Source organism: Adiantum capillus-veneris, chromosome 8 (genome assembly GCF_014529385.1).
Source record: "Adiantum capillus-veneris isolate H3 chromosome 8, ASM1452938v2, whole genome shotgun sequence".
NCBI lineage: Eukaryota > Viridiplantae > Streptophyta > Polypodiopsida > Polypodiales > Pteridaceae > Adiantum > Adiantum capillus-veneris.
The window spans coordinates 49,856,983-49,884,616 of record NC_140938.1 but is presented as its reverse complement, the minus strand read 5'-3'; the positions used below and the strand labels follow the sequence as shown (position 1 = coordinate 49,884,616).

The following is a 27,634-nucleotide window of genomic DNA, read 5'->3' as shown; positions in this document are numbered from 1 at the left end:
AGCGATGGTTTCCTTTACAAGGGACAAAAACATTTGGATCCCCTTTAGCTTTGCAATCTCTAATGAGATAAGGAAGGAGACGAGTTTTATGAGGCATTTTAGCTTCGAAGTGGGCCATATATATCATTGGTTTGGCATTACTTCCTTCTTGGTGAAGCGTTTTCATCCTCAAAAAAAAAAAGTGGGATATTTCTTCTTAAGAACACTAATGTTTTCCCAAGTGGCACCTTCCGCAAGTCCATCTTTCCACTTCATCAATGCTTGTTGATGTACATGATAACGAGTATGTAAATCATGATAGTTAAGAATACATTGAGGTTTATGTGGTTGTGTAGCTGGTGGTTCAAAGAAATCAATAAGGACATCTTGATCGGAAATATTGTCATCCCTATGTAAGCGTTTATGTAAATGGCTTCCATTTATGACAACAGGGCATAAAGCATTGCAGAAAGCTAAAGACGAAGAGATTGAAAATTTGAGAAAGTAGCTGGCAGAGGCACGGGGATATTTGGATGCTCTAAGGGCAACACAAGTAAGCCCGAACAAACAGCCCCAGTGGAATTTGAGAAAACAGGAGGACTTGAGCATTTCACTTTTGAAGCATAAATATTCTATGTATTGAATCATGCACAAGTTTGGAGAGATTTATTGAGTTGTAATATTATGCTCACTTCTTTGTGTGTGTGTGTGTGTGTGTGTGTGTGTGTGGCATAGACACTCCACACTTAAGCATTTAGGAATAACATTGCAAGTGGGGTCTCTATTGAGAAACAAAAGTGTGATCTTGGGATGAGGATTTGGGCAAAAAAATCCATCTTGATATTGCTTCCTCGATGGTAGCATGGTCTTGCGACCAACCATCACGGCATTGTTTTGCAACCAATTACCCGTGCAAGTTTAGGGATTGCAACATGCTCTTGGGGGGAGTTATTGTGTTTTAATATCATGATTTACATTGAAGCATGCTATTGGGGAGAGTCATTGTGTTGTCATGGCTCTATTTTGTTCCTAATTATTGTTATGTAGATTTGACATGAAGCATGTTAGCATAGTCCAAATGAACACGCATCCTTTTGGAAAATTTGGGCATGATCGTGTGACTAATCATGCTAACATACTCCTATGACCAAGCTCAATTCCATCTATTTGGATACGGTATAAAGTTAACTAGAAATAGAGGTAGCCTTGCACTAATTATCCATACCAAGAGCATCGTAGACCCATATTAACTAGAAGGGGTCTACATTAACCATATCAGTACGAATTGGGATCTTCAAATTTATTTTGTGTGGCATCCTATAATCCTTGATGGTAGCATGACCTTGTGACCATGCTCACTTATATGTACTTCAAAAAAGAACTTGAGAGCTCTATCTAAGCATTTTGGTCCATTTCAAAACTCAACCATCATCTTGCTTGAAGGGGGTGTTAGGGTCATCATGATGGACATGTGTAGCATAGTTATCTGGCACTAACATAATATGTCAATACTCAAGGAAGTGATTGGGATGGGACATGGAGACTCTTTGAGGTTGTCAATCCTCAAGAAGTGAACCTAACAAGCAAACACATCGACTCAAAAAGCAAATCACAACTCAATGACTAGAAAATCTGCATATGTCCTTTCTCACCGCTCTAGGTCATCACACCATTTCATCGACTAAATGAACTCAGATTCACGAATCTTTAAGAGAAGCTTCACTAGGCCCAAAGGACAAGTCTACAAAGTCTTGTCACATCTAACAAGGTACATGAATTGCAATCCATCATCACCCAAGGCAAAGAAACTGCAAAAAAATATCCAAAAAGGTTGCTCTATGGTCTAGGAACACTCTCCTATGGTCAAAACATCAAAAAACAGTGATTTAAACACTCAAAATTGAAGATTAAGCTTGTAGATGCATGGTCACGAACCACAAAAAAACTTGAAATGCTTACACTTGATTGAGCAAGAGAAGAGGAACACAATGCATCTTTTGGAATTGAAAAAGGGTTACCTAGTCATTAGGTATAATGATTACAAGTTGTAGCTACTTGGCCACTTGAGTGTATGTATAACAAAGCTCTTTTATCTCCAAAAGGTAAGCCTCTTTTCACATTAAAGTTATTGATTTTTATACCTAGAGCTTTCTAAGTGGCCAGTGGTCGGCTCACATGAGCCATTATAGATGTCATGACAAAATTACAACTCACAGAATCAATCTGCTACTCTAGGATCATATTTACACACAATGTAGCTACACTAGCATGAAAAAATAACATAGTACAGTTTCATTAAAATTGTGGTGTCCGACTAGGTGGGCACCTATTTAGTGAATCCATCAATAGGGGGTTATAAAAAATTCATACATTGGATGCACATGTTATATTGAGACTTGTATTGCATCCATTTTTTATCTTAGAGATTGAAAGATGCCAGCCAAAATAAAGCTTAAGTTTCCAGGCAGTATTGATCTGGTTAGTAGTGTCTCAAAAGAAAGCTTAAGATTCCCACTAGTAGTGATCAAGCTTTATATCTTGGTTGCAAGTCCAATTACTCATCCATGGACTTGAGACGAAGCATGCTAACATATTCCCATGACCAAACATTCTTATAAAAGATCTTTACTACAAGGATGGTCTTGGGACCATGCTCACTTTGTGAATTTGGGCATGGTCATGTAAGCAAGGATGCTTTTGAACAACTACTACTATAAGGATGGTCTTTGGGACCATGCTCACTTTGCGACCATGTGCATTATTTTAGAATTCAATCATGGTCCCTACACCAAGCATGGTAGAAAGGATGTATGACCAATTACAATGGATGTCTTGGGACCATGCTCACTTTTTGAATTTGGGCATGGTCATGTGACTAAGAATTCTAACATAGGCGCATGACCAAGCATGCTTTAAAACAACTACTACCTCAAGATGTTCTTGGGACTATTATCACCTTGTGAAGTTGGGCATGGTCATGTGGCCAAGCATGGTTATGTGATCGAGCATGCTAACATAGTCCCATAACCAAGCATGGTCATGTGACCAAGCATGCTTTATAGGGGCCTCTACCCGTAGTACAAATCAGAGATAACAGGATGCTAAGGGCATCACCCTCCAAAACAAACATCCTCATCATCACAGCAAGACCGAAAAGAGACATACCACCGCCTATGGGGAGAGCCCGGAGCTCCATCACCATCTAAGAAAGGCGGCCGAGAATGGAGAGGGTGCCACCATGGACCCGGTTTCTGCCACCAAGCAAGGCCATGCCCTCGACCATCAAGTCATAAAAGAAGCGAGCATATCCAATCTTTCACCTTCTGAATGAAGCACTCCACAAGATAGGCCATTCTAGGCGGGCCACACACCATCCAATGAGGGCTCGAGGTTGCCACGGTATGAGTTACATCTGCCACCAAAAACCCTATCCCCTCCGGCCAAACCCCACATGGTCTGCATGTCAAATTACAGCCGCCATTTCATCTCTTTGCAGAGCTAGGCTAGGCAGCCTCCACTTGCTTCAAAAATAGAGGGTTAGAGCATAGGAAGAATAAGAGCGAGAAGAGCGGAGCCACCTGACGGCTCACACAAAAGCCAACCACCCTCCCAAACTCTCTGACCTCGTCCTCCAATGACTACGCCTCCACCCTGTCCTATCGCAAAGCCACCCTTGAGCGCCTCGACTCCGTGGCCTCGTAGGTTGCAAAGCAAAAGCAAAGCGACTCCCACAACCCTAAGCCTTGGGAACTCTTAAAGTGAACACCTTACCCTCAAAAATTAAATACTTTAAGTTTTCAATACTTTGAAGTCTCCTTGAGGGACACGTCAAAAATTAAGAGATGAACGACCTTTGATGCTTCTTCCCTATGGCTTTTAACAACCCATAAATCTTGACATATAGCATGTAATACGAAATCAATGTACAGACCAAATAATCTTCTCTCTCTCTCTCTCTCTCTCTCTCTCTCTCTCTCATACACACACACACACACACACATACAATAAGTGACACACATAGCACCAAGTTTAGAACTTTAGTCAAATTCTCGCTTTATATGTATCAATCAAACAACTCTTATAGTGAAATAGTTCATGACATTTAATACTATTCCCTCAAATAAATAAGGAGAGCAAGGTGAGGAGTCACAAAGGCATGTTGAAGTTAAGGGGAGATCTCAAAGATCTATCTCGATAGGTATAGCCAATCTACCACACTAGAGAGAGAGAGAGAGAGAGAGAGAGAGAGAGAGAGAGAGAGAGAGAGAGAGAGAGCATACAAAGGAGTTCACCCACACGAGCCTATTCTGCAAACTCCATACTCATACAATAGCTCAATTCATTGCAAATAACAATAGGCAAACAAGCGTTTTTGTTGATTCTAGGCTACATTAAGGATGGAATTACCTCACCTCAAGCTTCTTTGTTTCTCACTTTGGCGAGTGGGAGGAGCTGCACTTATGAGGGGCATTGGGAAGCAGGCTATTCCAACACCTTTCACCCCTACTTATACCTATTAATGTCCCCACCTATAGCTTTGACTTATTTCTTGGAGGCACAAAACTTTTGTGAGTGACCGACCATCAGCCCCAGTACCTTGGCTTTTGAGCATTGTTGCATGGTTATGGTTTCTAGACCCCTAAATCCTTAGAGTGATGTAAACTATGTTATAAAGCATCGTGTTAATATAAAATCTATGGTGGATAGACAAACAAAGAATTCATATTGAATTGAACATAATGATTGTATTAGACTTAGAGAGAGAGTACATGCTTTGCATAGTGGGCATTTATAGGCTGAAAAAAGGGGAGGTGGCATTTAATGCTAAAAGTGATTTGGATCACATGTGGGAGAAAGGCCCAATACCGTGTGGCTACAGTGAATAGCATGTGAGTATAATAAAGCATATGATTAGGAAAATCTATATATGGGATGTATACATACACATAATGGTGCATGGTTAGTATGCTTGGCTTTAGGGGTTGGTCATGTATCGAGTGTAAGCTAAAGACTTACCCCAACAGACGCTAATGGAGCAAAAGACACCGTGTGCACACTCACACACCCAAACAACTCAACACAACACAAGGAATTTACTTAAATTCCACCCCACACACACCACCACTAAAGAGCTTAATGAAAATTCTCCCCACAATCCCTACTCAAACTCCAAACACCTCGACCTACAAGCCCTTGCCTACCCGCAGACACTACAAGGTGAGTCAAGTTGATCAACACTTGAAATAGCATTTGATGGAGACCCAAATTTACAACAAAAACCATCAAAAACTCAAAAAATCCAGCCACAAAAGGCCTCTCTCAAACCATTGCAAAAGCTTCACCAAACTCCACTCTGTTGGACTCTGTGGAGTAGCCCAACAGGGTCACATAGTCTTGCAGAAAGCCACCTCTTCTTCCCTCAATTCCTCGCACACACACATCCATGGAAACCTCAAAAATTCCATAGAATCTCCCAAGTGAAAAGTTGAAGTGAAGAACCTCTCCTCCACACACTCGAAAACAGGACACGAACGCGATGGGACTGCACCAGACCACCTGTGGAAACCCGCTTCCTCCCACACACAGAGGGGTGAAAGTGCTGATTCTTGGCTTCAAAAGTACTCCCTCAGTCTGAAACATCATGGCACCATGAGTGATGTGTCAATTTTGAAGCCTTTTCACACCATTGTTTATCTTTTTTTGACCTTTTTAGCCCCAGTTTTGGCCAGTTTTGACCCCTGACGGGCATTTCTTGCGGGAAAAACCCCAAACAGACTCCAAAATCCACCAAATTTTTTTGGCATGGTCCTTGATACCCAAAACATATTTCCACATACCCACTTTCCATTTTTTATCACTTCTATGGCGGTGCACGCATCGCTACATATCAGGCGTCGCAAATAGACACTTACTGCATGTGCCAAACTTCTCGGGCGAGACGAGGTGCCCACACCTCCCACTTGTATTATTTACATTCTAAAAAGCTCCAAAATTTTCCCTAGAGCCAAAAGAAGGCACTTGGGACCACATTTAAGGCTTTGATACCCTATTCAGGCATGTACGTGTGCCCGACTGCTGGCACGCAAGCATGACTATTTACAATGTGTATATGTTGCACCAATTTTGAGACTTGAAACCACTTTGTAAAGCTCCCAAATGCATGTATTTGCATCTTTTTGTACATATTCCCATATACATGCTACTTTGTACACGCCAAAAGCGGTTTATCATCATTGCCCAACCCCAAGTTTAGCATTTATGCTCAACACTTGCATCAAACTGTGACAAAAAATTACAAAAGTGACCCCAACATTCCTCCTAGATCATATGGAAACTCATCCACTTGCATAACACCATCCATACGCTCAAGCATGCCACTCACATGAAAGGGAAAAGCATATTTTTTCCTACCAAAATGCCATTGCCCACCTGGATCCCAAGCATGATATGGACCACCTCGAAGGTTGCTACATGCCATCTCACACCACAAGCTATCACAATCATTTAAAACCATACATACCTCAAAATGCATCTCATAATTAGATCCCATTCAATTGACAACCATAAATTGCACATCATCTTCCTGACGCATCAACTGCTCTTGATTTCCTATGGCCAAGAGATCATCAATCCAAGCATTAACAGCTCCATTCCAAAATTGAAAACTCTCTTTAAAAACACTATCATCAGCATCTTCTTCTTCCACATAAGACTTTTGCCACTTGAAAAGCCAAAGACGTGCATACAAGGCCACATAAAACATCATTACCCAATCTTCATCATGCCAACTAGCCACAAGACTCGCCAACAACTGCCAATCAAGATCTTGACCCAAACATACATTGAAGCATGTGAAATGCATCCATCAAATCATTATGCAAGCAAAAGATCACTCTAACCTCCATGTCTACCCCATCCTCAAGAAGTTTATACTTAACAACCGCATGTCGTATATTGTCACAGACATCCCTTGGAGATGGCACTACCATCAAATCCGTGTATACATAGATCTTATCTCTATCACCTTCATGACACAATACCTTTGCATCACAACCACTAGAGGGTTGCCCAACCCCCAGCTCTTGTAAAGCACATGTACCCAAGGCCAAATTATCTAGCATAACACCACTTTCTCCTTCATCATCTTCACTCGGTGTAGAAATTCCTTGTCCATATCCCACCATCTCATTGTCAATGCAACCATCTACGCCCTGTTGCTGCAAAGCCCCCTCCCAAAATATACATTTCTCTTTCTCCAAATCTACCATATCCTCCAATGGATCTAGCAACTCTATACCATCATTGCATACATCGTTACAACAACTCTCATTAGCATCAGCTGTATCCATCATAGGCTCTCTCATCCTCTTCAATTTCACTCTCATCATCTTCACTTCCCATGCTAGTGCTCAAACTTTTGCATTCATCTACTATGTCCTTGCCATTTTGCACCATAGGCATGTGTATGGGATCCAAAGTTGCTTCACATACTTCATTTTCATTGACTTTGTGCATATGCGCATTTGCACGTGTCTCCAAACTTTTGTCCTTGCCAGCATGAACATCCATAATCATGACTTTATGCACATAAAAATCATCCACACTATCCATGTCGGGTATAGACAAAGGGCACTTCATGCCTGTAGCAACACACAACTTTCTCTCTTTTCGTAACGCTATCTTCAATGCTTCACACATGGATTTGGGCTCTTTCTCTTGCACTTTCATTTTAAGAATTGGCTGCAACAAACTTGTGAATACCTGCATTCTTTGGATATTCGTAAAACCAGAATAAAACTCCTCTTTAGAAATGGCTTCCACATGCCATATAGCATCTTTCCAAACTCTCCAAATCTTGACCAAAATTCTGCAATAGACTCGTACTCTCACATAAACAAACTAGTGACCTGCTTCCATGCATCTTGGTGAGGGATCACCTTCTTGAACCGCTTCAAAAAGCACCTCTTAAACCTGTCCCAATCACTTTGTCATCGTGTGACAAGTCCAAATACCAATCTCTTGCATTCCCTCTGACCACCAACTTGATACCTGAAAGCTTTTGCACCTCACTTGGAAATGCATGGCATAAACATGTCAAATCAAATTCATAAGATGCAAGCCAATCATCTACATCCTCACAACCTGTGAAAATGGAAGGTTGGAACTACATGGCATAAACATGTCAAATCAAACTCATAAGATGCAAGACAATCGTCTACATCTTCACAACCTGTGAAAATTGATGGTTGGAATTGCCCCACCATCATGAAACTCCCTTCAACAATCAAAATGTGCATACATCACTACTCAAAATCCAAATTCAATCGGCAAATTTCCGCTTCCCACGGCATCGCCAAAGGATGATGGAGCAAAAGACGTCGTGCGCACACTCACACACCCAGACAACTCAACACAAGGAATTTACCTAAATATCACCCCACACACACCACCAATAAAGATCTCAATGAAAACTCTCCCCACAATCCCTATTCAAACTCCAAACACCTCGACCTACAAGCCCTTGCCTGCCCACCGACACTACAAGATGAGTCGAGTTGATCAACACTTGAAATCGCACTTGATGGAGACCCAAATTTACAAGAAAAACCATCAAAAACTAAAACATCCAACCACAAAAGGCCTCTCTCAAACCATTGCAAAAGCTTCACCAAACTCCACTTTGTTGGACTCTTTGGAGTAGCCCCAACCCTAATGGCACCGATACAGGGTCACATAGTCTTGCCGAAAGCTGACCCTTCTTCCCTCAATTCCTCACACACACACACATCCATGGAAACATCAAAACTTCAATAGACTCTCCCAAGTGCAAAATTTAAGTGAAGAACCTCTCATTCAAACCTCCACACACTTGAAAACAAGACGTGAACGCGACGGGACTGCACCAAACCACCTGTGGAAACCCTGCTTCCTCCCACACACAGAGGAGTGAAAGTGGTGCTTATTGGCTTAGAAAGTAATCCCTCAACATGAACCATCACGGAACCATGAGTGATGTGTCAATTTGAAGCTTTTTCACACCATTTTTTGACCTTTTTAGCCCCAATTTTGGCCAGTTTTTACCCCTGACGGGGATTTTTTGCGGAAAAAACCCCAAACGGACTTCAAAATCCACCAAATTTTGTAGGGTTGGTCCTTGATACCCAAAAAAAATTCCACATATCCACTTTTCATTTTTGACCACTCCTATGGCGGTGCATGCATCGCTACATATTAAGCGCCGCAAATAGACAGTTATTGCATGAGCCAAACTTCACAGGTGGGACGAGGGTGCCCACTAGCACGCAAGCATGACTATTTAAAATGTGTACACGTTGCGTCATTTTTGAGACTTGAAACCACTTTGTAAATCTCCCAAATGCATGTATTTGCATCTTCTTGTATATATGCACATGCATATACGTGCTACTTTGTACACACCAAAAGCGGTTTATCAACGCCCTCGTGAGCTAAAGCTTACATGAAGTGCATAAGTTCTAATCTAATAGGCTAATATGGGTTACTTTTAGGGTAACTGCATAAGGCTTATAAAGTGAATCTAATGCAAAAGAGGGTAGGTCTTACCTTCAAACTTTGGGTTTGGGGTAGTGTCTAAAACCCATTATAGTTAATCCTCATAATAGACAATGTTGATTTCCCCTTCTTCTTCTTCTTCGTCTTCTTCTTCCATAATGTGTACTTTACCTTTGGAATCTCTAGAATTCTTTTGGTTCCTAGCATTATCTTTGAAGAAACATTGGTTGGTGCATGTCCCTTGCACCTCGGCATAGACAAGTTGAATTGAGATACTCTTAAGTTTTTGGAAAAAACTAGCAACATCATCTTATTTGTGCATAGTGAGACCATAAACTTGAATTCTAAGTCTTATTTCAGAATACTCACCCCTCGAGCACCAAATTGACACTCTAGGGTTTGCCATGCATAAAGCGCAAATATAGCTTCATCTATGTGGTGGATGAAGTTGTCTTCGAGTGCGGTGATAATAATTCTAGGTATGAAAGCCGACGCCATTGAACTTGTCACTATTTTTGGTGGACATCGTGCATGTAGGGCAATTTTTGTCGGTAGTGTTTGAACCCTTTTATAGCTATGATAATAATTTGGCTTATTGTTGAGCATTCCAGGTTTGGGTTGAGGCTTTGCCCAAACTAGACGGCAGTTCAACACTACTCTAGGGATTCTTTTTCATGAGTACTCCCTTCACTTTTTTTTGCTGGGGATGAAAGAGGACGCCATTGAGCTTGTCACTATTTTTTATGGACATTGTGCATGTAGAGCGATTTTAGTCGGTAGTGCTTGAACCCTTTTATAGCTTTGAGAGTGCCAAAAAAAACATGGTGGAGCCTTTTAGCTCAAGAGTGCAGATGCAATGGCTTGTACAAAGAAAGGTGGGATTTGTGCAAGTGAATCCTCAAGGGAATTTGCAAAAAGAAAAATATTGGTTGAATGTGACGTCACTCTTCACTTTCATGAAGAAGCACCTCTTCACAATGCTTGAAGATCTTGAAGCTCAAAAAATGCACGAGAGAGTGCCCTTAGCGAAGTGAGCACTTGGTGCTATTTTGAGCCTTGGAGGCCTTTGGGAGATCGACTCGAAAAAGTGCCCTTGGGTTGTTTTTGGCTCTTAAGCATGCGAAAGGAGTGCTTGTTAAGGACTAGACACAAGGACCCCTTTGGGGAAAGCTCCAACGTGGGAAATAGGGCCAAGGTGAAAGATTGTAAAGCTTGGGAAATTGGAAAAATTCTCCTTGGTTTCTGAAAAAGGTATTTGCAGAGGCTCCACAGTAGCATGGTGTATGAGTACAATGGGCAATGTGTGTGTACAAACAAAGCATTCATATTGGAATGAACATAATGATTGTATTAGACTTCAAGAGAGAGTTACATGCTTTGCATAGTGCCCATTTATAGGCTCGAAAAAGGGGAAGTGGCATTTAATGCTAGAAAGTGATTTGGATCACATGTGGGAGAAAGGTCAAATACCATGTGGCTATAGTGAATAGCATGTGACTATAAATAAACATATGATTAGAAAAATCTATATAGTGATATGCATACGTGCACATAATGGTGCATGGTTGGTATTCTTGGCTTAAGGGGTTGGTCACATATCGAGTGTAAGTTGAAGACTGAGCTCAACATTAAGGATTCATGTAGCCTTCAGTGGAGGATAGGAGATTTCTCTTTGCAGACCAGATATTGACTACCTCCCATTTTGGACCTTTGAGGGGAAAAGTCTCCAGGTAATTGGCACCACTGGCAGTCTGCCAGCTGCAGCTTGAGATTGCTTGTTCACTAGGTGACTGCAATCCATCAGCTTCATGAGGTTTTCGTCCCTAATTTTTGCACTTTGAACCCATCTTACAAAGATACTCAACACAAATTGCAAACTACAACTATGATGGGCATGGACAAGCTTGTTTACCTCCTCAACAGAGTGATAGGTTGCAAGCCCATAGACATGGACACGTTGTGGTTGTCCTATTTTGTGACATTGGTCCGTAGCGTACAAATCCATATAGGGATTTCTCAAAGCAAGGTTCGCAGTCAAATTTTGTAAATGACAGAAAATATAAACATGAGAACAGCAGCAAGTAAGCATAGATCCATTTCGTACATAGTCGGTATCATATATGATAGTTGTATTTGCAAATGTCAAGTTGATTCCTAGCCCACCACCATGGGTAGACAATACAAATACAAAGTTCTTACTATCCTTCTAGTTGAATACTTGGATCTATAGTGAAAAGAAAATCATATAGACATCAACAATCTCTCATGGCACATCTTTTAACTAAAAATTGCTTCATTGATTCAAACATGTCATTGACCTAAAGTTGTCGCTATACTTGGGGCACACACCCATCAATTTTGGAAGAATTGGGTCATCTTTCTTGCAATTAATGTTTAAAAATGTCCAAAACCTTTGTTTGTTGGGAGAAAATCAGCACCTAGAAGCAAACATTCATTCAAAAAAGACATTTGTGGAGGAAGGGATGCACGAGGGCATGCTTGATAGAAATAGATTACCTTGTATCCTCTCCCTTTCAGGAAGGGATGCATGAGGGGCATGCTTGATAGAAATAGATTACCTTGTACTCCTGTCCCTTTCACCTTGCCACATTGTTCCACCAAATTCTCAATGAAGGGTAGTATCAAAGGGAGCACCTTTCTCCAAATATAGCTAATCTTTCCATGAAAATTACATCATTTTCCATAGTCATCCCCACAATAGGATAGCATCCACCTAAAGTGGATGTGGGGGCTATCTTGCTTTCAAAGAATCTACCAAATGTTTTTACAATTTCCCTACTGGACATGTTCTCTACACAACAATTGGTAGAGTTCTGCTTAAAAACTTAATTATGATACACTTAGGTCTCCCCGATCTAAGAAAAGCAAATAGCCTTTCAAAACATCTTAAGTGCATATGTGAAGGGTGAGTTTAGGAATTGAGAAGACCCATGAAAGTGGAAATTCAAAAGACCTTTCGTGTCCTTATAAAGAGGTGGTTGAGTTCAAAATGCACATTGATACATTTATATTTTTGTTCTCTTTAGAGTGTCCTTCCACTATGTAGGTAGTGAATACATTTTTTTGAATATACATTGATACACACAACCTTTTGATGAAAAGTGCTTACTTAAAAGCACACACAGTCACATAGGTAGGTGCCAAGATGCACTAATAATTCATGTGTGCTCATGATGGTTTCATGTTAAACTACCATCACATAGATACTTCAAATACGAGCAACAAGCACTCGTACACTAGGTGGACTAGTAGAGAAACACACAAAGATGTGCTTAGTTCATTAATGATTCTCTTGCAAATGTACAATTTGGGATACTTCCTCCATCATTTTGAGGATGCCTCAAGTATCCCTCAATTGATGATAATCCATCTAGAGTTGTAGAAGGGTATATCTAGTTTTTCATTACCAACAACACACACACAAACAAGAGGCATTGATGAAATGAGAATAGACCCCCATGCACCAAGAGCGTGGCATGTGGCTTCTAGCACATGCTTGATGGTAGCTAAGATGGTGGCACTACTATCTAATTGTTGGAATTTACAATCTAATTGTTGGAATTGGAGTTACAGGAATGCACACACAGCTTGGAGAAGATGAAGTTGCTCAAGGCACACAACAAAGAGTGTATTGCTCAGTACACAATGGAAAGATCAGATAGCCCTATAATGATGGACATATATACAATGCACAAGGAAAGGGCGGGGGGGGGGGGGGGGGGGGACCTCCTAGCAAGGGAAAAAATACCTCGGCAGTCCTAAGTGTGTTCAAACACATCACTACCACATATATAATAACCAATCTCCCCTGGGAGTGATGCGGTGAACAAGAGCCGGCACATAGTGCATAGGGAAGTGCCATGCCCTAAGGACATGATCAATCCACAAAGGGAAACAATCCCAAAACTTTGCCAAAATCTTCAAACTTCTCACAAGGCAATGCCTTTGTGAACAGATCTACAAGATTGTCCTATGTTGGCACATAAGCCAGTTGATCTCTCCTGCTAAGAGTCAATCTCTGACATAGTGATAATGCACCTCAATGTCCTTTGTGCGAGCATGGAAAATTGGGCTCCTTGCAACTGCCAATGTGCTTAATTTTCAATGTAGATGATGTTGGCAGTGTCTTGTCCAACACCCAAATTAGCAATAAGGCATTTAAGCCATACACGCTGAAGCATAGTTGTGAAGTGAATTTTCCGAGCTTGTTGTGCTGAAAGGAACAAAAAACAGTCACAAACTGATTTCCTTAACAAGTGGCAAGAGCCCACGGTAAAGCTAACAAATAAGCAACATAGCTATACAACCTATTGAACATCATACTTAGCTTTGTAACTAGAAGTGGCCACAATAGGTTTCCTCTTGCTTAACCATGATATGCATGAATTGTCAAGCATGAAACAAAAACTGCTTGCAGACACTCATGTGTCATAACAACCGGCCCAATAATCTGAGTCAGAAAAGGCATGATGCCCCTTGGGTATAAAACAACCCAAGATGTAAAGTGCCACTCAAGTAGCAAAAGATCCTCTTGTCAGCTTGCCAATGCTTAGACCCTGGGCTCTGCATAAATCTTCTAACCTCTAAAACTGCAAAGTGAGTATCTAGCCTTGTATTGTATACAAAAATAAGGCATCTTGATAAAGAGTGACATCGGCAAGATCATTAGCATCATGAAGACTTAATTTCAAACCTATTTCCATTGGAATAGCAATAGGTTTGCAGTCCTCAAGGCAAAAATACAATAGTATTGTCTCTATGTAGCTTGTTTGACACAAGGCAATACCTTTGAAATTGCAAATCGAATATCTAGCCTTGTATTATACAAAAATAAGGCATCTTGATAAAGAATGACATCGACAAGATCACCAGCATCATGACGACTTAATTTCAAACCTACTTCCATTGGAGTAGCAATAGGTTGCAATCCTCAAGGCAAAAGTACAATAGTAATGTCTCTATGTAGCTTGTTTGACACAAGGCAATACCTCCATCACACTCCTTAAAGTGTATGCCCAAGTAATGATACAAAAGCCCCAAGTATTTCATCTTGAAAGTAGCACTCAAATCAGCCTTGAATTTAGTTGTGTCTCATTGAGACCAATAATCAACATATCATCTACATATAGAACGACCATGAGAAATACATCACCATCATGCTTGACATACAAAGTGCTTTCAGTTGTTGGAGTGTTAGAAAAACCTTGTTTAACCAAATGAGTGTCATCTTTCTCATACCAAGCACGAGGAGACTGCTTCAATCCATACAAAGCTTTCTTACATTTTCACACTTTATTTTCTTGTCAAGCTACATAACATAAACTTCCTTAATTATATGATCATTCAAGAGAGCACGAACAATGTCCGATTGATGTATGTTCCATCCAAAATGAATTGTCAATGCACATAGAAAACGAAGAGTAGTCATATGACATGTGTTAGCAAAAGTCTCTTCATAATCAATGCCTTTCTGTTGTGCATAACATTTTGCACCAAGTCTAGCCTTGTAGAGATCAATCTCACCATCCGACTTATGTTTCAACTTGTAGACGCATTTCGTACCAACGGCCTTTTTGCCATGAGGCAAATCACATAAAGTCCATGTGTCATTTTCTATAAGCGCATCATATTCTAATTACACGGTAGCCATCCAATTTTCTAATTTTTTTGCTCCATCAAAAGAAAGAGGTTTCTCCTCATCACATAAACTAGAAACAGCCAAAGCATAACAATCCTATGCATAAGATGCATGGCAAGAACCTGAACGAGTACAACTAGACATAGGTGCATCCAATTTACTGTCAGCAAAGTATGCACCAGCCATTTTGGCATACCTCTAGCCTCCTCATTTTGAGCCCTTTCCACATCAAATACATCATGTTCATATGTGTTAGTAATAGGCTGGTCCATAACATTTTCAGAAACCCCAATACGCTATACATATGCCTCATTAAAATTTACATTCAAGTTTCCACCATCAAAAAGAGGCAACAAATGTCATAAATATCCTATGATATTACATTATTGTCTCTCTTAGTTATTGCATGTGAGGAAGATTAGACGTTATGCATGAGAGGACATCTCATGATCTGTGAACAAGTCTATACTCCCTATATGTTTATATGAAAGGTAAGTCTCAGACTCATGGAGACCTAGTATGCTAGCATTGTGGTCATTGGTAAGAAACTAGAAGCATAGCACAGTTTTTTCAACACCTATTAGAAAAGTCAAGAATGGACATATGCATGTTATTTTGAGTGATGGCAAAGATGAGGATGGTTCTCATGTTTTGGATGGAGATGCACTTTAAGCATTTACATACTCACATGCTTTCTTATTAGCCATGGGTGATGGCTTGATTCCTATTGGATATTTGATCTTAGAGCATCCTTTCATGTTACTCTCCATCGGGAGTAGTTCATATCGTAAGATTCCATGAGAGAGGACTTCTTGAGATTAGGTGATTAGTCACACAAAATTTCCACTGTGGGAGAGTCCATTTTACATTTATTCATGGTTCCTCATTGGTGTTGAAGGATGTTAGACATCTACTCATGTAGCAAGGGGTAGCGATGCAAAGTCTCATAGAAAAAGAGATTGCATCATGTGGTCACCTTGGGATGTTCCGTTGTGAGACAGTGATGTGGGTACTCGATGATACAAGGAGATGTTTCCTCTTGGGTATCCATGTAGTCATGATGGTATCTCATATGAAACACATAGGGTGACAATACATGAGTATGGGTAGCCATTGATGAGTGACAAGGATATTGGTTCTGTGATTATTCCAATGATGTTTTTCCACATGTCAACTATTGGATGGTGATGTTGGACCTTTGGATGTAGGTTCATGTGATGCGACTAGGCATGGAGAGCAAGCCAAAGTTTTGATGTAGTAGGCGTGCAAGTTTGTGGATATATCATGATGCCTATTTGACAACTAGTACATGTCTTCTAGTGATGAGGCTATGTTGCATGGTTAGGCATCAATGGGAAAATATTATGGATATGATTCAATTAGGGCATCCTCTATAGTAAATCAACACATGGTTGGCCATGATAGGAGGCTACGGCCCAATAGTTCTTGACAGGTTTAGGTACTTGGGTGATACTTAGGTATTGCTCATATTCTCTACTACACATGGAGCATCTATACATCGTTATATATAAGTGACATAGACATCATGTTGTCTACTTGTAGTCTTTGGCGGCATCTACTACATAGCCACGAGGTGATGGGAATAGGATGAGATTTTTCATGGTAGCCCTCACTTGAAGGCACATTGGCCTTTGAGCGAGGGATTATTGGGTTAAAGGTTACGTAATCGTTTGGCCAATGTGGACACACACAAACGCCTCTCTCTCTCTCTCTCTCTCTCTCTCTCTCTCTCTCTCTCTCTCTCTCTCTCTCTCTCTCTCATGCATGACTCCTATTAGTGTGTAAGTCCCTTGCACCTAGTGATAAAGAAAATTTATCCATATTTTACCACATGATCATGTTGAGATCATTACTCCATCGAGATGTCTACATGACGAATGAGAGAGTGTACATAGTAGAATGGAGATGGATTTCTAGATAAGATGGCTTTCCCCACTTCAATCGATAAGTGAAATCAACATATAGGATAAGACATAAAGTGGGAAAAATGGATACTCAAGGAGAGGACCTAAAGAATAGCATTATCTTAAGTGTTTCAGAGGAGATAAAGAACAACATGGACGGAGGAATGGATCACAAGCTCATCAAAAGCGAGAGTGGCTCAAAGGCATGTGTTCTTGACTCAAAGGTTGGGTACCCATAACCTACAAGCGAGCTATTTCGGATTTTCCTATCATAAAAATCCATTAGTAATTGCTTATTTCCCCTTAAGACATACCAGGTCGATTTTTGAATTGAATACAAGGGGTAGAATTAATGCAAAATTTCATAGGGTGGCCCTATCAAATATAAACCGTATGGATAGTTTTTAGAACCCTTTACAAAAGGAAGTAGATGAGTTTATTATGCAATGATGTATACAAAGCTTTATTCAAATTTGACCAAAAGATCAAGAAATGCCCAGTTGAGGGTTTGACATTGAGGCTCAACATTGGGGTGGTCTTTAGCCATTCCTTCCAAGGCCTAAGTGAGACACTGATCATTGTCAGACATTCCGACGACATTAAGTTTCATGTGAGTAACCAAGGAATCATTACCAAACAATGGCAATGTTATATTGTTAGGCATATTCACCGACTTGTAGAGATTGAAGAAAGATTTATAAGAAAGAAAGTGACCAAGAAAGACATAATCATGTCTCTTAAGGTCCAAAGTGGTTCATGAAACCACGATCTTTGTGAGTGTCATTAGAGAAATAAAGCTGCCTCCTAACTAAATCCCTAGAGAAATAGAAAGGAAAATGCTCTCAAATAACTCTAAAGTTGTAGGCTACAACTAGAAATTTATAGGAGAAGCCTCTCCAAAGAGAATCTATAAAGTTTTTAAGGCAATCACACAAGCTTGTTGTCTATTCATCCCTACTATAAATGATTTGAGCTTAGAGAAAAAAGAGCAAAGTACAATTTTTTATTTGAGGTAGAGGACACACTCCCTTTTGCAAGAGAAGTTCTTTAACACTAGGGATATGTGTACACAAGCCACTTTTGTGGCTATAAGCAACTATTTTGTAAATTCTTATTCTTATTTTGTAAATTCTTATTCTCGAGGCATGTAGGGAGTTGAAAAATATAAAAATAAATAATTCAAGGGTCATTTTTTAAGTACAATTGAGCAAAAATTGTTCAAAAGTTTTCATATCCAATGTAGATCCCTAAAGAAAAGACTGCCAACTTGTTCCAAGCCTTAAAAACATGTACGCTATCAAATTTAAAAGCCAATTTTGTGGCTTTCTACTATTGTTAGAAAATTGATTTTAGTTTGCACTTTCTTGTATATCAATTTGTTCTCTATGTAATAGCACCTCAATGATATCCTATGCTTGTTGTTTTTCAAAAATAACCAATCTTGAGCCAATTTCATAGGATGAGGTACCAAGCCACTTAAGTGGCTCAAATACAAACCTAGTGTTAAAAGGCTACTTTGAAGCATCTACTTTTGTGCCAGAGGAGGTGTTTCAAGAGCCAAGCACATGAAAGGGAGTCAACTAAGGAGAGAGAAGCAAAGGCAAGATTAAAAGCTTGTGTTTTTCAAAATACCCGTAATTGATTGCAATTGTACCAAAGAGGATATCGGCAATGATCTTACAATGGAAGATCAGAGTACGATGATTTCAAATTGGTGATTTCTACCACGAGATTAATTCCGGTCTTTGTTATTCAGATCGCACCAATACGACATTTTGGTCAATTTGGTTCAAAGACGATTCTACTACCACAAATTGATAAGACAATGGTTTGCAATTCTTAAAGTTTTAGCCCAATTAAGGACATGCTTGCAAGCTTAGACTAGCTGAGTATGTTTGTAGTTATTAGAGAGAAATATGAAAACCCACTTCAAATGAGGTAAAAGCCCACAACATGTAGCTTCTCTGCAAATTACACAATGTGGAGAGGCAAATAATGACACAACCTCATGCCTTTACTATAAAATCATTACACAAAAAATATATATATCGCAAGAATAATGGCTCGAACGCTGCTTGCTGCTAGAATGCAAGAAACTCTGATTTCCCACTATAGTGGGCCTCTTTATGTTTAGCTCTTTCAGACAAGAGTCAAGAAAGAAAACTTTCCCCGTAGCGACTCTTAAGCACATGGCCACATTTTTGTTGTAGCTCATGCTCATATTGAAGCATAGGCAACGCCAACATTAAACACAAGACACCAAAAGGCATTCACACAAAGATGTAGCAAATTGCAGTTTCTTCACTGTTCAACTTGGTCATAACTTAAAATGAGAAATTGCAATGTAAAGAACTTGAATAAAACAGTGTAAAATAAGGCATCTACAGGCAGACAATGGCACTGCCTTCCAATTGAAGAAAGAGAGTCAGACACAGGAAGAGTTCCCAAAGAGAGAGAGAGAGAGAGAGAGAGAGAGAGAGAGAGAGAGAGATTATATAGTTACTTCTGTTATTTCAAGCAACAATACTCATCTATCAACAATACTCTCCCTCTTGCACATCTAAATACAACCCTTAATCTTACTACATCCATGGTGGCATAAATATTGTCCGTGTCATCTTCCATACAAACTCTTAGATACAAATGAAGAATCGATGAAACCAGCATTAAGGTCCACTCAGCTGAGTAATAAGTTTGAAGCTGCTTTTACCATATTAACAGCCAAGATTACTAAACATTTGGAAAGAAGTTTAGTTTGCACTTAACAAAAATATCAGCTCATACTCGCAGCAGACCTAACTAAAAGGAAAGCAGATTTAGAGAAACAAGGTCGAGACAATCTATATGATTGAAACATTTAAAACCAACTTTGCAGAGCTCAACTAATGTTACACACTTCGATAAGGAAGCAATCTTGCTTTTTCACAAGTCAAATACAAGGCTACCCATGAATGGGTGCTAATTACACCACAGTCGGGACTGAGCAGTAGAAATAGAGTAGAAGGGATGAATGCCCCCTCATTCCACGTATCAAGATAAGGCTACCATCAAACTGGTTTTCTTTTGCTATCAATTAGACACACTTGAACAAGAAGAGAGATTTTAACGTCGTTGGAACAATCCCAAGAGACCTCAAAGATCTACCCGACGAGTCTTGAACTCAAGGCCTGATACCCAATCTACACAGAGACGTATCAATTACAAACTCAGATGAAAGTCTCACTCCTCACCGTTCTCGGTGCACATCATAGGCATGTAGATGCCTTCACCTTGCAGCTTTTAAGTATGTCACACCGCCATTGTCAACAGCTACCCAATTTACAGACAATAATGTGCTCATGATATGAAAGCTCATAATGTACATAATTTTCCGGGCTGAACGGGGGCTAATGATTGGTACATGTAATCGTACTACACCCAAAGAATACCTGCAGAAGTTCTACTGGAGAGTATATATAGCCAGCCACCTTAAATGGCTTTTGGCATATAGATGGAAACCTACATTTACCACGTGTAAATGGGAAACTCCACAGCTGGAGGAGGAAGATGGAGATCTTTGCTTTGCTGTAGATTATAGTTCATCGTACCTGGTAACGCCCCAGATATCACTCTGGCAGCCTCATTCCCAGACGCACAAAAATGTGAAAAGGCAAGCCCATTATCTACGACTTCTGTCAAATTCGGTAAACACGTTGAAAGGTTCATCCCCTTCTTTTGAACAAGATCTTCAGGGCCAGACAGTTTTATCTCCTTCTTGAAAGGCTGATCTAGTTCAGCATATTCAATAAATCGTTCCGTCGCAGCCTCCCATGACAACATGTAGCGCTGCTCCGGTGAAAGGGGTACTGGATTAGATGCCAAAGCTTGATTCACCTTTGCCACAAATTCTTGTGAGTTCTTGTACATTAGGCAGTTTGGAAATGGCCGAAAAAACTCATTAGAGGGATGGTCCGCACACACTACAATTTTTCCCATTGCTAGTGCCTCAGCTGTGGTTGTGCACACAACATCACTGATGCTTGGATTAATAAAAACTTTGTACCTGATTGAAATCAATAAGGACAACCATTAGTGACTCATGCTACTGAAAAATTTATGACTATGTACTTTTTCTCATCCTTCACCATGCACTCAATGTTTTAAGGAGAAAGCATCGACGCATCCATATGTGCTTTTCATGCTTGCCCATGGAATAAAATGTCTTTGCAAAGACATTCAGGAGAACACAAACTATTCAAAATAAATAGCGCAGTAGATGCCAACAGCGTGCGGAACCACGATGACTTACCCATGAAGTGAAGTATCAGCATGATCTCTACCCTGATGAAATTTTAGGCTCAAGCCAAGCTTCTCAGCTTCAGCCTTCACTTCCGTAGCATCCTCTCCAGTACCATAAATATCGACACACAGATTTTTCAGATCCTGCTTGTGCTTCTTTAAAAGGTCTATTAGCTCCCTGTACCCTTTCCCCCACACCATCTTCCCCAAAAAGTATGCACCCTTCGGAAAATTTGTAGCTCCAGATTGCTCTGTGGCAACTTGTTGACCAATATCAAGAAACTTTGGGCTGACTCCATGGACATTGCATACAATTGATTTTGGCAGTTCTTGAGTAGCAGCAGACAACCTCAGGACCTACAAGATTGATCACCATAAGAAATGGATTGAAGCTCAGTAGCGTAACATGCCACGAGGAAACTCATCATTGGGAAGTGGATAGCTATTTTACCTTGTGACAATATATTCGAGTGACCCAATTGTTCACATGCTCTAGCAGAAAAGCTTGAAGAGCACCATTCTTTTCTCTCTTCACATATTCAAGGTAATTGGTGTGCACTACCCCAACAACATGCTGGAACTTGTCAGTCCAGCGCTTGCCATGGTAATACCAATTCAGGTGCTCCGGCTCCTCCAATACTGCAATATCAGCCTCCTTATCCGGAATAAATCGAGAGATATCCCCTGCGGCCAATATGCTCCTCTTCTCTTGAGAAAACTGCACTCAAGATGGTAGAAAGGCTCATTTTTTTAAATGAATCTTTAATAAAGAGGCAATTCCCTACACCAAGCAAGTTGAATATAACCACCATAGGGAACCCACCTTTCCTGGATAGAAAACCAGCTTGAAATTGGGCTTGAATCCTACCCTTGCTTCTAACCATTCACGAATATAAACCTCCTGTTCTTCTGGGGATTCAAAGGATAGATTGTTAGGATAAACCAAGCCCTGATCATTTTTGCAAAGCCATGGTACTAACAAGGTTACAGACTGTTTTCCATTCTTTGCAAGATACGCAGCACGAAACAAGGGGTTTACTGCAGTCCCTGTCATCCATGGCAAGCTGGCTGTTGTTACAATTGCAACATTACGAAGACCTTCCCCTTCATTCTTTGCAGCCCGTTCACCCCAAAGACCCCCTTTGTAATGATAGCCTGTGCTTTGTACGACACTAGAAATTCGGAAATCTAACTCATCTGCAGCACTTCCCAGAGCACTTGCAGCATGTGAATCTTCATGATTTGAAGATGTGGGAAGAGCACAAAGATGTTCTTTACGTTTGTATTTCTGCAACATATCACAGACCTTTTCTGCTACATCTGGCAATCATTACAAAGCAACGAGATGAGTACGTAAAAGAAATTTCCAGTTCTCCATTTATGCTAGTACTTGCAGAAAGAAATACACAAAATGGCATGAGCTCATAAGAGCAGTGACCATATACCTCCATACAGACAGATTTCAATGATGAACTAAAAGAAAGGCTTAAAAACTTGCACGAAACACGCAATCAAGGGATACAAAGAACTTTTTTAAAAATGAGAATTAAAATACGAACTACTATGAAGGCCTCGAACTGTTGTCAAATCAATGTGTCAAAACCTATGTGATAAACAGACCTCATTCTAATTTTAGGGTTTTCCAGTAAATACAGTTTGAGGGCCAAGAAAAGGCAATTCACCTAGATACTCACCTAGAGTTCCAAATGCTATGCCACTTCAATGTGCTAATTCACCTACCATGGGGGGATTTTATCAATGCTCGTTGAGAATCGGTTGTCTCTCAAACGCCCCACTCACCTCACCAATAGATCTAGCTTCTTCCGTATTCTTTTGTTCACTCTCCAATGGGGCTTCTTTTCACCTTTCCCTCAAGATAATGATACAAATATTGCCATCTTTGACAATCACATAAAGGTTAGCATCAGCATGAGATCACTCAAAACCTAAATAAATGATATAATTGTCCTTCTTTGGATACCACGCCCTAGGTGCTTATTTGAGACCATATTGTGCCTTCTTCAACAAGTAGACATGATCCTCACGATCATCAATGACAGAACCAAGTGGTTATTCGTGCAACCATAGTAACAACAAGAACAGAAACGGCAAAACAGAAACCAAAAACCGGAGTTTGGGAGTTTTGACCGAGACCGAAACAGTTGAGAAATGGAGTTTCTTTTGATCAAAAAATTAACAAAATGTACAAGCTATTATAGGACTGAAACATAACCAATACAAGAAGAAGCCTAGGTAGTAGAAGCATAGATCAATCACTGATGACATTAAACTGAAAGACATGATCAGGAAGCTTAAGTTACGACGTCAAAGATAGTTCAAACCCTGAGCCTTTAGTGTTCACTCTGTATTTCCTGCATAAACACACAGTTGCAAAGTTTCGAAGCCAAAACTGTGAAATCGTTAAAAATCCCAGCCAGCACACATTTTAGGGGTTATAAGAAATTAGAGGCACAACGGCATTTTTATCTGTCTAAAACAACCAGAAACAGCCGGTCCATTTCTTGAGCCCTCAAACGTCGTTTCTGGTGACTATCTGCTGAATAAGTACACTGAGCTTCGGCAGACTGATGATGTGGCAGACTCGGCACACGACCCCTTCATGCCTGACCTTCTTGCATAACAAGTGGACACACAAGCACTCCTTGCATCGCAAGGGACACACAGGTAATCCTTGTATGGCAGGCACACAAACGTTAAAGTTATCAATCTAGTGTAAACATGCCCACTCCTTGCATCGCAAGGGACACACAGGTGATCCTTGTATGGCAGGCACACAAATGTTAAAGTTATCAATCTAGTGTAAACATGCCCACTCTAAAGCCTATTTACTAAGTTCATCATTTGATCTATTTGACATAATTTATTTGGGTTGAGTCAAGCAACTTTCTTTGGGAGGTATTTAAGATCCCCAAGGGCTATCACGTTGTATCCATCTCATCACAATTCATTAGGGTGATCTCGAACTTGGCTTGTCAATCTCTCTTTGTTCCCTCTTTCTCTCTCCGTCTTGAATAACCAGTCTTGAGTTCGACTCTACTCGTTGGAAGCCCATCTGGTAACTCCGGCAGAGAGATGTCACAAAGTGATGACGTGGCGGACAGCAGAAACCCTAATTTCTGCCAGAAACCCTAAAATTCCTGCGAACCCTAATTTCTGCCAGAAACCCTAATTTCCGGAAATCGCAGAGGCTATTAGAGCGACACAAATTTTGCTTTTTCTCTACAATATGAGAAAGAGAAGAGAGAATGCTTTTGCTTTCAAGTTTTGACTCTCTGTGAGAGAGAGAGAGCGAGAGCAATTGCTTTTGATTTGAAGCTTTTGGGGCTCTGCTTTTGGGCATCCCTTGTAACCTTTAAATTAGTGGTGAGGGCCTCACTTCTCAGAGCATCTGGATGCAGAGCCTGAGAGTGAATCCCGACCCACTCTCTTGTACTTTGAACTCATTAATATAAAAGAAATACCGAAAGGGGTGCCAGTCTTTGGGGCCAATATCTCTAGGCACGGAACTCTGCCGGGCCAGTGCAAATCTATTGTGATCTGTGAATTGTTTTGAAATGGTTATTTGGTGCTGTCGCGGTTGATTTTTTCTCTTCTACGGGAAATCCGATCCCCGAATTTCTTTTCCCGCGGCACCTATGGCTTCACGCAAGGATCAGTCGACTCCCTCTGCATCTGGAGATGCAGGCTGGGATCACAACGAAGATTCAGACAGAGTATGGCCCGCCTCGGCCTACTTAGACGGAGCAAAGAGAGATGAAGCATCGTCAATTGATTGGTGATGCAACGAAGATGAAGCTCAATTTTGCGAAGGACCCAAAATTTGCAAAATATATGAGCAAGACTTATTTTCAAGAAGTGCATGAGCAGTGACAGAAAACCACTACACTCTCTGAAACCTTCTGCTCACAAGAAATATTCAGAGAAGGAATTAGAAGAGGTGGTTGATGCACGGATTGCTCAGCTTTTTGACGCGCAAAAGAAAGCCAAAAAGCACGGCAAAAAGCAGAAGAAAAGCACTAACTTTCCAGGTTATTTGGGTCGTCAACCAACTTTTGACAAGGCAAAGAAACAGAAGAAGCGTGTCAAGTTTAAAGGCTTACTTAGTTCTTCTTCTTCTTCTGACAGTTCTTCTAGCTCTTCAGACTCGAGCGAAGAAGACAGAAAAAGGTAAAAAGCGAAGCAAGAAGCAACGCTTTGGAAAGGCAAGAGAAAGGCAAAGAAGGCTAAATCTCGCCCAGAGACTGACAGTTCTACTGAGGACTCGTCTACAGACAGCTCAGATTCCAATGACGGAAACTTTTATGCGAACAAGAAGAATTTTTACAAAGCCAACCAGTATGACTTTCTCGAAGATAAAAGCAAGAAAGTCCGAGAATTGAAGGAAGGTGGCCACTCGATCAAGTTTGATACTTTTTCAGGATACTCAGATGCTTCGAAGGCTTTGTCTTTTATACAGCAGTTTGACATCGCTTTCGCGGGAGGACGCTATTCAGAGCACTCCAAGATTCGGAGAGCTACCTCTTACTTTAAGAGGAATGCTCGTACTTGGTGGTCCACGCTTCTTTTAAACAAGACTGCGCCCGTTAAATGGCTGAAATTTAAGAAGCTTTTTATTTCTTCTTGGTTGACGCAAGAATATGAACGAGATGTACGAGCTGCTTGGAACCATCTTCGGATGACCAAGAAAGATAAAATCAATGCTTATTGTGAAAGATTCTGGAGCTCTTTTCTACCCGCCTCTTCATTCAAGAAGATCTCATTCAGAGAACAGATTGAGCGGTTTACCTTGGGTCTACCTTCAGAGATCCGAGATCACTGCTTGGAACAGAAGTCAGCTTCTATTCAGGAGTTGATGAGTCATGCGAAGCAGGGCTTTGCCATTCACTCTGGCAGTCTAACCTACCCCACAGATGAGGCCATGACACAACGAGCCGAACAGACTTCTGGGAATGAAAGTAGAAAGAAAAAGAGCAACCCAGAGAAAAAGGATGCACCACCCAAGTTTACTCCTGAGGAGAGAGCTCGCTTCATCAGAGAGGGGAAGTGCTTTGGATGCGGGGAACATGGACATATCTCCGCGAAGTGTCCTAAAAAGGCACAAAAAGAACAGAATGATAAAGACCACGCCAGGCCTGAGAGATCGAGAGCAGCTGAGGAACAGCAGAAAAGGCAGATAGAAAAGCAAAACTGGTACCACATGGCATGGGATCTGCACCGAATCTAATGAATGAAAGTACAAACTTTGCCACTTTTGGAGCAAAGCGAAGGATTAGGAAGCTCTTTTGAAGGAGCCAAGGCCAACTTCTTTTCACTTGGAATTGGCGGCTCGATTTGGAAATTACGCCCGACAGACTGACGCCACAAGCGGAGGTAGTTCGATTGGCCCCCGGATGGGATGTTGCCATTACACCGAGCATTGGCAAACTTCGTTTGCAATGACAGCGGTGTTTAGGGCACGCGAGTGACGTTCTACTCAGGATCCCTTGGTACCACAAGAACTACGCCGTGGTTGACTACCGGGCCGAGAAAGCGACTTTGATAAATGAAGGGCTTAGAGATTGTACTTGATGAACTTCAGTTTCTTACTCATTCTTTTGGGAGAGAACTGAACGATGAATATGTTTTGACCTGAACAAAAGAACGCCAAGATTTTTCTCCACACTCATGCCAATTGCTTTTTTTAGAGAGCCTGAAGATCATACCATTGATCTGATACCTAGAAGCACGCCACCGAACCGGCCACCTTACCGTGTGAACCGAGTACAGAATGAAAAGATTATGAACCCAGTGAAAGACCTCTTGGAAAAGGGTCTTGTCCAACCTAGTACTTCACCGTATTGCTCTCCAGTGTTGTTGGTTTTGAAGAAAGACGGATCTTGGAGAATGTGCATCGATTATAGCACTCTCAACGAAATCACCATCAAGAACAAATTTCCGATTCCTAGGATCGATGATATACTCGACAGGTAACAGGGATCCTCGTGCTTTAGCAGGATTGACTTGAAGAGTGGATATCATCAAATCAGGATAGCGCTAGGAGATGTCTACAAGACAGCTTTTCGGACAACTTTTGGGTTATTTGAGTTTTTGGTGATGCCTTTTGGCTTAACCAATGCTCCTGCGACATTTAACCGGATGATGGACAGGATTTTTTGAGAGTGCAGGCTATTTGTTGGCACTTTCTTTGACGAAATCATTGTTTTCTCCAAGAATGAGGCAGAACACAGAGATCATCTGCTTC

General features: G+C 40.8%; 1 protein-coding gene across 3 annotated transcripts in view; it reads right to left on the bottom strand.

The window, feature by feature from the left end:
• Positions 1-19,995: 19,995 nt before the first annotated feature.
• The window catches only part of LOC147452116 (digalactosyldiacylglycerol synthase 2, chloroplastic-like), a 31,023-nt gene continuing 23,384 nt past the window's right edge, over positions 19,996-27,634 (bottom strand). For all 3 annotated transcript variants that reach the window (XM_086517910.1, XM_086517912.1, XM_086517911.1), the window contains 4 exons: positions 22,196-22,692; positions 21,824-22,090; positions 21,383-21,729; positions 19,996-21,136 (listed from right to left, as the gene is read on the bottom strand). In XM_086517910.1, coding sequence (XP_086374036.1) covers positions 20,599-21,136; positions 21,383-21,729; positions 21,824-22,090; positions 22,196-22,692 — 1,649 coding nt within the window. In that variant the 3' untranslated portion in view covers positions 19,996-20,598. The remainder of the gene's footprint in view (positions 21,137-21,382; positions 21,730-21,823; positions 22,091-22,195; positions 22,693-27,634) is intronic.